The following is a 12441-nucleotide window of genomic DNA, read 5'->3' as shown; positions in this document are numbered from 1 at the left end:
GCCAAAAAAGTTTTCAATTAGGTTTCATTTTTGTGCATTATAATGTAGAAATTTGTACACAATTAACTAATAAAAGATTATAATGAGTTGACTTTTAAAGATTTATTACAATTTTTTAGAATCTAAATGTATGAATTGTTTACTCTATTTAATATGAGCTTATTTTAGTACTTTACCATGCTATTTTTTTAAAACGTTATTTTATGTAAAAAAAAATCATTTGATACAGAATTTAAATTTATAAATTTTTAATCTAATTTTTATTGTTTTTTTCTCTTTGTAATTTTTTGTTCCCATTTCATGTTTTATTTTCTTTTATTATGTTATAGATGTGAAAAATCATTTATTTTATTGATACCTAATGTTTGAAAAAAAGTTGACTGCTTGTGACATTTTGCGATAAAAACTCTGATGCAGGAATACTTGGAAATCTTTTTAAATGTATTTATTTTACTACATTTTGCATGGTTATGTATTATGGACTATTCATACCCTGTAACTTTTTTTCGGGTTCTGCTATTATTCACTGCTTATGACATAGCAACCACAATTCAACGAAATTTCTCTTAGCCGTGCAAAAAAAAGGATGCCTTTAATTATCAGATCAATTCATTGTCTCAGTTATTAAGCGTGTAGAAACTTGCAATGTTAATAATCATTACCAATGCTTGATGTCTCACAATCGAAGTCCGAATATATCATGTAAAGATAATCTGAAACATTTTCTTGAAAGATTTCACTACTTTCTTAAAAACTAAATAGACAATTTTGAACTTTATATAATGTTTAATACACTAAAGTTTTTTAAAAGAATTAAATGAAATGAAAGTTTGAAAAAAAAAAAGAAAGTCTCGCATCGCTGAGGATAAACACTTGAATAGTCTGCTTTGCAGTGCCACGAACCGTCTTAAAGAAAGCGACATTGTCCGCGACTCAACCAGTAATTTTTTTAGTTTGTCATAAACTATTGTTACAACAATTATTCGCGCGTGTGTATCATAATTATTATATATGAGGATGAAGTTACTTTAAGAATAATTCTTTTAAAATTATTTTTCATCCTCACAATTATTTTTTTTTTTAAATTTAATGGTCAATTGTTAAATTTAAAAATAATGAATGGTGAGAATGAAGAACTTAGAGTAACTTCATCTCTCTATATATTACATAGCAACTCCATGCATGATTTGAGTTTTTATTTCTTCTTCTTGCTGATACTTAAAGAGTATGTTTAACATATCAGTAAGTTAGTCTGATACATATTCGATCACTAATTAGTTAGCTTAATTTATTAGTTTGTTTGATCAAATTAAGATGCTTAGTAAGCAAGCTTCTTATCTTATTTAAACTATTTTCATGAGAGTATCTAAATAAGTTAAAAGGAGCTTATGGGAGTCAAACTTTCCATAAAACTCTTCCAATTGCATAAACTACTTTAGTTAGCTTTTGTTTTTCCTTTCATTTTTAGCATTATTATTTTAATACACTTTTTTTAAACCTTTTTTCTTATTGTTTTATACGATCCTTTCTGAATATTTTAATATACTTTCTTACTGATTATTTTTTGATAAAATATATTTGGTGTTTTAAAATTCATTGGTCTGATGAGATGATCATCACGTACAACTCATAGGAGGAAAAATTATGAATGAAATAAAATATGCAATATTTTCTGACAAAAATATTCGATTATTAGAGAAAATTCAATATACTTTTAATGTCATCTTAGGACATAAATAAAGCATAAGACCTTGACAGGGTGATCCTCTATTTTACTTTCTAGAAGTTGACAATGGTGGAGAGTTACCAACAAAAGACTCCACATAATTCAAGTCAATAAAAGAAAAAATCAAGTTAGTTTGAAAGGAGGGAAACTGGGAGAGGTCAGTGCTATATTACAGACTCTTACTTGACTCACTAATCAAAACTTTCACCATGTGATTATTGAGTCAGATTGCAAGTTGATAGTGGATCAGATTCACAGTAACGAAAAATATATTTTTGAGTGTAGAATAATTCTTAACCAAATTAGACTGTTCTTTCGATTATCTCCTTTTATTAATATTCAATATGGTAGAAGACAAGTTAATTAATTTAGTAAAGCATTTCTTAGCTAGAAATTCTATTTTGTTTGGGGTTGAAAGTATTCATTATGTGATTAATTCTTCGTCGTATTCAGAATATTATATCAATAGAAAGAATTTGATTATGGTGTTATAAAAAAAAGGAGAGAGAAGAAAAAGCAAGAGATAATATCATAATGGAATGGAATAAAGTGCACCTTAAGAGGCTTTTCCCCTTCAATATACATTGTGTTGATTGCATGTGCATGATTACGTGATATTATAAAGTGCACCTTAAGAGAACCTATTACTGTTGGGCCAACACGAATTGGAGGCTTTGGGTTACAAGGGATACAATATATCAGTCCAAAACACTTAAAAATGAATTAAAAACTACAATTACATATATACTTTTTAATCAAACATACCCTTAATCTTATTTCAATTCGGTACATTATTTAATTAATATTTAGTTATGTTGCAACTTGCAAGTGTAATCACCTAAATAAACAAGTGAAAATAGCATATAATATATAATATTCAATAAAAAGTAAAATTTGTCACACATAAACTACGTTAAAAATATTTAAAATTTAAACTGATAGCAAATAAATTAGTTACAAGCATGTTCACAGAGTTATTTTATTTTTCAATATAAGTAGATGTATAAATAAATTTAATTTTTGTAAATTATTGACATAACCTATTCATTTACTAATATAGTCACAAAATGTTAAACTTATCAAATAAAAATGTTAATAACCAAATAAAAATATTAAGCTTATTTTTAAAACATAATAATCAAAATTGATTTTCTCACAGTTATTTAGTTTTGGATAAATGTTAGAAAATCATGAAAGAAAAGTAGAAAATCCAATTACATTACGTCATTTTTTCCTTGACAGAGGCGCACGTTAGCTGGCATGAACAGGGAACAGAGTCGTGTGAATCAGAAGCGCATTTTAGCAGGAACAGCAGGTTCACCATCAATGATGAGAGGAACCACCGTATTGATTAGCTGATCCACCCAATTCCCACCACTCTCAGACGACAAGCAGCGTACGTTAGCACCCGACCGGTTCTGTTTCTTCCTATGTTCCACTTCATCACTCCACAACAAAACTAGCTACCAACGATCTATTTCCATTTTGGGGTCGCAATATCTCACCTTAAATTCACCAAAGTCGCATCCTTTTTCGAGAAAGCGAAAGCGGGCAATGGTGGGATGAGGATAAAAGGGGAAGAGAAGAAGTCGATTTGTTCCTACAAGAAAATCACTCTTCTAATTTGCCTTTTCAACATTGTTGTTGCTCTATACTCTCTTCGCTCTCTCTATGCTTCTCTCCATATCTACTCTGGTAGCGTTGCACGAAACAGTAAGTCATGTCGATCTTTTAAGGATGTTAAGAAGATGTTTTGTCTTTCTGTAATGTCGTTGTTTCCCCTAATAACACAAACAAAAGGGTAGCAAAAAGTTTATGCTTTATGGTAAATTTTGAACCCCCCCCCCCCCCCCCCCCCCGAAAAGGGTATTGTAATGTTTTGATTGAGACCGGGAAAGTTCAATTTTTTTTAATCCCTTTTTTGATTTGTGACTTTGTGTTGTGTTTTCAGTTGTGGTGTATAGGCCAGATCAGATTCGGAAGATGGAAGAGTCTAACCGAATCCGGAAGGCTTACAAACCAGTGGAGTTGATGAAATTGGTATGAACCGTTTTTTGTATCTGGCTCGAGCAAACACTTCTTGGGAAGTTAACATCAAGTTAATTTTGTGAAACTTTTGCAAATAGGTGAAGGAATTTGAAGGGGAGTTTTCAGGAGAAACTGTGGTGGTTGAGTTGCCGCGGCATTTGAAACAGAAAATAATTGATGAGGTCTTGCAGAGACTAGGGAGCTTGAATGGAAGTAGCAAAAACATCTCTCACTCCCAGGTCATGGCCAAGGAGCGAGGTGAGCGTGTTCTTGTAGGTTGTGCTGATAAGCATCTGTTGTTAGTTATTCCTTCAATAATTAAATGAGAAGCTTTTTGTATAAATCATATTCTTTACGCTTAAATCTGGATTAGCGAAAAGGGTGGTCGGAGGTATCATCTTTACCTGGTCAATTTCATGTCTAGCAGTGTTTTTTTATTTTTATTTTATATACAAATTGAACTTCCTCGGGCATATGAATCCTCCTCTCACATTAACTGGAATACAAATACAACCTAGGAGATGGGAAAGTGTTTTACTGTTGCTTGTTGATCAAGTTTTATATATTTTATAAGAAAATTAATACCAATTTTACATGATCAACTTTATTTTTATCTTGAAGTATACGTGAAATATGTCAATTGTGAACTTGATGGAATCTAGTTTATTTTAATTGGTATTAGAATTAATGCTGTCACTATATGACACAAGAAGATCATGATCTCATAATAATAAGACCATTGACACTAAGATTTGAAAACATTTTTTTGTTGTAAAAGTAGCATATTTACCCTGGCATGAGTAATTGATGGTATCACATTTCATTTTTTCCCCTCATTTGATACTGATGTATATCACAACTATAACTTAAAAGTTCTTATATTTAGTAAAATACTTGCTAACCATTGCCACAAGGTTGGTGCTTAAGGAATCAAAGTGAAAAGTTTTCATTGGAAGTAATATTTATTTAATGTTACCAATAAATTTCTGCTGCAATTTTTAATAAAAACCTTTTTTTTTTCTTTACCACTGCCCTTAATATAATAGATAGAAAATTGTTAGGAGAGAATTAGTCCTCACTATTAAAAATGGATTAAGCCTAATTCAATTCCAAAAGTTAGCTCGAGGGCAAATGATTGCCCATGCCTTATAAGGAGTACTTCAACAATATTCTAGCTGATGAGACATCTTAACACACCATCATGCCTAGGAGTAGACTTCTGGATCATGAAGTTTGCAGGATTGAATATTTGCAGATGACCCAATATTAAAATTGGATAGGCTTTGATAGCTTGCTAAAAATGGACTAGGCCCAAGTCAACCTTAAAAATTAGCTCCAGGGGTGAGGATTGTCCAAGCCTTAATAGAAGTATTTTGGCCATATTCCTTACCAATGTGAGACATCTTAACACTCATGACCTATGAAGCACGGACACCTCAGTCCCTTGTCGTGTTCGGTGTCCGACACGCGTCCGTATCAGTGTCCGACATCGACACGACACCCGTACTACGCTCTATATTTTAGACATTACAGGTGTCCACATGTTCGTGTCCGTGTCCGTGTCGGTGCTTCATAGCTCATGACTGCCCAAAATTGTCATTATGTTTGATTTATGAAATGACAAAATTATTTAACATTTTCATGTTATATTTAGATTTTAGACCAATGATGACGATAGATCAATGATCAATTAAAATATTCAAAATTTGATGTTGTTTGTAATTAACAGGGATTTCTTTTTGGACCAAATTAGATCACACTATTTAATTAAAACGTTTGTTAATTCTAGGTAGAGAGACCAACAGATGTATAAGGTATGCTGTTAAAAAGTGAGGGAGGGGTGTGTGACATTATTTTAGGTTGGAAGTCAACGTATGAGGCTTTATGATGTCCAGTTGAAGCTTTTATCTGGACCTGTGGATTGTTTGGATCTATCATTTCTTTTTGGGGGTTGGGAAGCAGGGATTATTTTCCTTCCAAGATTGCATCACCAACATTTCTTTGATGCCATGTGGCCAAATTCTGTGTTAGAATGAGGTTCACCTTTTGTATTTGAAGGTCTCTTTCTTTTTTGGGAGGGGGGGTATGTGGAGAATGGGGACTGCTAGTCATTTTATTTTTGACAATAAAACTGATAGCTGTTCTGTATATGATAATTTTGTACAATTTTGCTGATATATTTTTAACATTGACCCTTTCTATACAGAAGCAATTGAAAATTGGCGCAAGGAAAAATTGGAGGAGGTTAAGTTGGCTGTTGTCAGAGGGACTTCCAACTCAACCATTCCCCATGAAGAGGCAGGTATGAACAAATTTCTCTGCTTTGTTTCTGACATTTGAATTGATTGTGTGACACTTTTAGATGAAGTTTGTTAGATATTTTTCTTTATAGCCTTAAAAAAAAGATATTTCTCTTTATACTTTGTACTTTTATTCCTGTACTTAGTTTACCTGTTACCGTAGGTTACTTACTTTCAGTTAGACAGTTATAATTGACAGCTCAGTGTTGATCCTCTACCTATATATATTGCTTTTAATAGAGGATCAACACCTTTGTACATTTTCAGTTAGATCAATAATATCAGAGTTCAATCTCTCTTTCTCTCTTTTCTTTCTCTATATCCAAATCTTAATAAAGTTTGTCTCTTTGTACCCTAACAATGAACGCTTTGCATGACTTTGGCACCTTGTGTCTAATGTTTATTTCAATTTCTTAGGAATGCTAGTAAGAGCTTTGGAGTCTGATTGGGCTGTGCTTTCTGAAGAAATTGGCCTTTGGATACCTATTGAGGTTGCTAATGAAGAACATAATGACAAACCTGAGGGTGCATCAGAGATAGGTAATTCACCACTAAAGTTGTTTGCTGGAATCTGTTAACAACTTATCATGCATTGTGTTAGAATCTGGAAGTGTGCACATATTTTTCCGTGGGAAAGTTAATATTTGTATTTACCATGTATACATTCTATCCAGAGGAGGAAGTGCTTCCCGGCAGACCCCTTCCACCTGAATGCAATCCTGAACTTCATACGGACTATGATGGCACTGCAGTAAGATGGGGTCTTACTCATCACAAAGATAGTGCAGCTGATTGCTGTCAGGCTTGCTTGGACCAGGCTAAACGTGCCAAAGAAGGTGAAAATAAATGCAATATTTGGGTTTATTGCCCATCACAATTTGGGTGTCATTCACCAGATATCTATCAACACAAACATCAGGAATGCTGGCTGAAATATGTAAGATGCACCCCATGAATGTGATTCACTACTTTGCCCCTTCTCTGTGTAGAATGCTTAATAGCCTTTGATTCTATATTCTCTGTGAGATCTTACAAAATACTCTGAAACTTTCAAATAGGAGTTTAATTTCTCCCATTGGTCAGTGTAAATTTTTAACACTGTCAACTAATCAGAAATCATGGTATGACTTTTAAAGCAGCTAATGTAAAAATTAACAAACATTCTTACATAACAATTTGTGATTAGATGACAGAATAAAAATGTTTTGCACTGTCAATGCATAGACTATTTACTCTTGAACTTTTGATTGAATTTAAGTAAAATAGACTGACATTGTAAGTTTTTTACTCTCCCATCCAATCATAGATCTCCATGTATGTTAAATTTGTTGACTTTTATAATACTAATTAAGATGTCATCCCAAAGGTGATTTCTGATTGGTTTTAAAAAGTCATCCAATCATAGTGTAAAAGTTTTAACTAACAATACATGACAATTAAATTCTTCTAACAATCTTCTTCCTAGTCATGTATATTTTAACTTTTGCCTTCTGGCTAATATACTCTTCTTGGTATTCTGAACACAGGCTGAGAAACCCAAACTAAATTTTAAGGATAGATATCCTGAGTGGTATCGAAATTCACACCTATCTGCACCGGTGATTGTTCCATGGGCATCTGGAGTTGTCAGTGCATGAGATAAACAACCAATGCCAAAGGAGCATGATCAACCCCGCGTCCAGGCCTACCTTGTAGATTGCAGGCACGCAAAGCTCGCTTTGGTAAAGCCTTTGTCATGCTTTGTGGATTATAATGTTGTTCTTCAAAATGTTTTTGCCTTTATGATGAATGGTTGAAATGGGGAGCAAAGAATTCCCCCTAATGATCGTTTACTCATTTAAGACTTGATTTCAATCTAAGTGCCAAGGATTTTTCCCTCAAGACCAGGTCCAACCATCCAAAACTGAAGTGAGGTGGATTAGATTTGTTTGTTTTAAATTCTTAGATGATGTAATGGGACGTTTAACCACCACAAAAGGCTGTGTTGGTTACGCCTTTGGGAAGCCAAGTTCCTGTTGGGAAGATGAATTGTAGATTGTTAGTCAATTATTTGCTTCCTTTGAAAAGTGCACTGGAAAGTGTTGTTTCCTGTTAGTCTTCATCAAAATGTGAAACTAACATGCACTAGCTAATGAGGAAATTGTTTTGTTGTGATGTAGCTGAAATCATAATTATTGTATCTGTGGGATTTATTATGTTATTGATATTGATGGTTATCATCAAAATCGTCAGGTCTATTCTTCCTTTTAATCCATCATAATTCATAACCATACGTCCATACCTCGTCTATATCACTTATAGCGTAATACATAGTCCAATTAATTTTGTTGAACAGATTTTGAAAATGCAATTATCCTTAGTATGAACAGTTTTTTTTATCATTGTTGCTTATATTATATTTTCAACTAAGCCATTTTTTTCACTTCCTTTAACAACTTCTCATAATTTTCATGAGCTCTCTTCCCTTTTTCATATTGCTCCTCTCTCTTTTTTCAGTTTTTCTTCAGCTTCAATCCTCCTGAACCTCTCCACCTGGATCTTCTCCCTGAGTGGTCCAATCTCTGCCTTAAGTTTGGCATCCTGTTCACCAATTCTTTAACTTTGTCAAAATCGTCTGTTTGAAATGCGACATGCAAAACTGAAACAAGTTGAGAAATCCTTTGCCCATTTTGCCCTCAAAGTTTGAGGGTTTTGAGCTTCTCCATGGCCTTGCAACTAAAAGCCGAACTTGGGTCTCCACCTATGTTCGCTTCGACCACCCATAAAAACTACAAAGAGATGAGCATTTCTCAACTTGTTTCAGTTCTGCGGGTTGCATTTCAAACCAATGATTTTCACAAAGTTGAAGAAGATTTGGTGAACATGGACACCAAACTTAAGGTAGAGATTGGGCCACTTCGGGAGAAGATCGAGGTGGAGAGGGCTCAAGAGGATTGAAGCCGAAGAAGAGAGAGGAGCAATGTGAAAAAAGGGAAGAGAGCCCCAGGAAAATTATGAGCAGTTGTTAAAGGAAGTGGAAAAAATGGTACAGTTTAAAATATAATATAAGCGACAATGATAAACAAAAATTTCTGTTCATTATAAGGATAACTATATTTCTTAATCTGTATATTATTTTTTAAAATGGACAAGTAGCAAAAAAATAGCTTTTATGACTTTCACAAAGTTCATAAAAGAATAACTATTTTGTTAAAATAAATTAACTTAAACACGTTCTATACAGTTTTTAGGTTTTACTAAAAAATATTATGTAACAAATCATATATATATATATATATAATTTAAACACGTTCCATACAGTATCTTTTAAGTAAAGTTATATCTTAAATTATTTTTTTACAAATTCTCTTAATACCATATAAAGAAAATATTCAATAAGAATAAATAGTACATTTTATATTTTAAATCTAAAAATACATTTATTTTTTTATTTAATAGTGAGTACATAGAATAACTTTTTTTATTAATGTCTTTATCCTTAAATATAAGATTCTTTTAATTAATTCATATTTTTTAAGAAATTTAGTTAATTTAATTAATAACATTAATTTTGTATTATTTTTTTAAAATTATCCTTAAGACTTATGATCTTTCTCCTTTCACTTAATTACCTTCTAACTAATTAATTAATTAATGTGTCTTATTCTTCTTTTTACTTAGGTTAACAAGAAAGAAAATACATTTATCTTTTTGAATTCATAACATTAATTATAAAATAATTAAGGATATATTTTAGTATAAGAATAATTAATAAAAAAGTAATTTGAAAAAAGTATAATAAAAACGATAAATAAATTTTAAAAAGTACTCTTATATTTAGAGATGCAATTTAAATTTAATAAACTCACTTTGAAATTTGAATAGCCTATTAAATAAATTTTTACAATCAAAGTATAGGGGGGGGGGAAACAGCAGTTGGTACTTGGTACACAACTTCACATGTTCTTGTTACGATTTGCGTTGCGTCCCCAAACCCAAAAAGGCTAGCTAGGGTTTTAGATCAGATCAGTGTGTAAGAAAATCAGTAATCAGTAATCACTCAGCATAAAATTTGTTTTTTTTTTTTTTTGTTTCCGATGCAAAAAATGTTACACAGCAACACATTCATCATTCACTTCCTTTTGTGACAAATCGCTCTTACCGATTAAGAAGATCTCGTGTAGCAGACTCACCGACATGGGTCCGGGGAAGGTCCACTGGAACGTTTTTGACGGAGTGAAGATAATCGCGGCGACGCCGGAGGCACTCATGGCGGAGATCGACTCCGCGATCTCGAATCTCGAATACTCACGCGCCACCGCTCTTATCGACGCCGACGAGGGATACGACGCGCGCGTGGCCGACGAAGCCTACAAGGCGGGCTGCGCCGCCCTTGCCGCCGGCAAGCTCGACGAAGCTCTCCGATCTCTCAACCTCTCTCTCTCGAAGTGCCCTCCCGATAAGGCCGCCGCTCTCGCAAAACTCAACTCGCTTATCTCCCTCACTTCTCACCACCTTCAAGCCTCTTCCAAATGACACCGCGCAGTTACTTTCGTTGTTGCGTTCTCGTGAATCTTGAAGTGTAAAATTGTATCAGGTTAATCGTGTTTTTGTATGTCACTAAATGTTCTGATTCTGAATATGATTGTGATCAATCTCTTTTTTTCAGCCTACACTGGTGCTTGATCTTCTTGTTTCAGTTTTTATTACTCTTTTCAACATTAAGAATACGGTTCAATTAAAGAGGAAAAAAGAAACATAATGTAAAATTCACCATAATTAATTCAAGATCCACGAATTATGTTAAAAAAAATGCATGAAGTAGAAATGTTGATTATAAATATGAGCAAGGTTTTACAATATTTGATATTGCAGGAAATTGTAGATAAATTCAGTTTACAATTGTAAGAAACTGAGGCTGTGGTCAAAATTACAGCCACAAACAGTTTGCTAAACTGATAAATCCAATTGATGTGGCTACCATATTAATCATATTTTGACCAAAATTACAGTCACACTAGTTTTTAAAACCTTGAGTTAATTATGAGGTAAAGATCCAAACAAAACAAATTAGGTGGGACACGCTAGTCTTTAACAGAAAATTTTCATCATAGTGTGAGCTACATTGGTTATGATTCTTATTTGGACTATGTTTTACTTAATGGGCATTTGGCTCGTTAAGCTGCATGCTTAATTAGTTGGTAATGACACAACAATGATGTGTTCAATTACTGGCCTTTCCACTAAAAGGACGTGGTTAAGTGGTTTCCCTCGATCTCCCAAAAGATCTTACCATTGTAGCAATCATTTCTCTCTATTTCCATTTCACTGTCACAACTTATTTCACGAGTGGGAAAAAATTAATAATCATGGTTGTTTAGTTCATAGTTGCATAATTCTCTCAATGACCCTTAACCCTGTCCCCTATGTATATTAGCATGTTAAATTCACTGAACTGCATACTGAATCACAGTACCACATTATTGAATAAAAATCTTTTAATAATAATATCAAAAGGGTCGAATAATGTACCTACACCAATGGCATACATATATCCGTGCCCATACCACGTACATAATTGGTAATTACGTCTGTCTTATTTCCAAACTGTAAAAACAACCTTATTTTGACGTGAAGACCAGGGTATAGTTACATTACATTATTATTAACCAACCAACTTAATTGTCTTCACATGTCGAACCTGATTCATGAATCATGATGCAACTTATTTAGAATCTCGTGATGAATTTTTTTTTATTAATAAATATTAATTATTAGTTTATTAGTTTTTGTTAACACAGGAAAAATCGAATACGCAATCTTTTTCTCTTTCTTTTCTTTCTTAATCACCCAATTAGTCCAATATCTCTACTCATGATGAGTTTGTATTTTTTAGTCTTATGTGTTCTCCTATGTTTTCTATCTAAAACTAATTCAGATCTTTATTCAACAAATATGAGATATTGATGGTGGAAGAAAAAAAGTGTAGTGTACTGTAGACACTAGAAATTGGTGGTCTCACTTTTACTTTTTTCTTTTTCCATCAACAGAAAATGTCTTCTTTTTTTTCTCAAAAATCTTTTTGCACGTACAACAGAATCCCCTTCCATGTCATGCAAGTCAATTTCACCTTTCAAAACGATGCAATAAGGACACTTAGCGCAAAACATAGCGATGCTCTTGTCCCTTTCTGGATTATTTTTTTGCACGAAATAACTTCCATTGGACGGTAACCATTAACCAGTTAACACAAAATACAAATTTATCAGATATATATAGCAGTATCTTTTGTGGGTGGCACGTCCTATTAAGCATGACTTTAGCTTCAAGTGTAACTCTGAACAAGCACCACTACTTAAGGATATAGATAATTAGATAAAAACAAATCGGCCTAAGTTACCAAAGGGT

General features: G+C 33.0%; 1 protein-coding gene and 1 non-coding gene across 2 annotated transcripts; one reads left to right on the top strand and one right to left on the bottom strand.

Moving 5' to 3' along the window:
* Window positions 1-2934: 2934 nt before the first annotated feature.
* On the top strand, window positions 2935-8279 carry LOC100778720 (uncharacterized). Its single transcript, XM_003544407.5, has 7 exons — window positions 2935-3439; window positions 3678-3766; window positions 3853-4012; window positions 5961-6056; window positions 6472-6594; window positions 6729-6991; window positions 7581-8279. Exons 1-7 carry the CDS (start codon window positions 3289-3291, stop codon window positions 7689-7691), a joined length of 993 nt encoding a protein of 330 aa, XP_003544455.1. The 5' UTR covers window positions 2935-3288; the 3' UTR covers window positions 7692-8279.
* A 404-nt stretch (window positions 8280-8683) lies between these two features.
* Window positions 8684-8869, bottom strand: MIR9728 (microRNA MIR9728). The gene has a single exon (NR_126763.1). It is a non-coding gene; the product is annotated as a microRNA MIR9728 (primary transcript).
* Between the last annotated feature and the right edge of the window lie 3572 nt (window positions 8870-12441).

Source organism: Glycine max, chromosome 14 (genome assembly GCF_000004515.6).
Source record: "Glycine max cultivar Williams 82 chromosome 14, Glycine_max_v4.0, whole genome shotgun sequence".
NCBI classification, from domain to species: domain Eukaryota; kingdom Viridiplantae; phylum Streptophyta; class Magnoliopsida; order Fabales; family Fabaceae; genus Glycine; species Glycine max.
The sequence above is the reverse complement of the archived record's forward strand: the minus strand, read 5'-3'. Positions and strand labels throughout refer to the sequence as shown.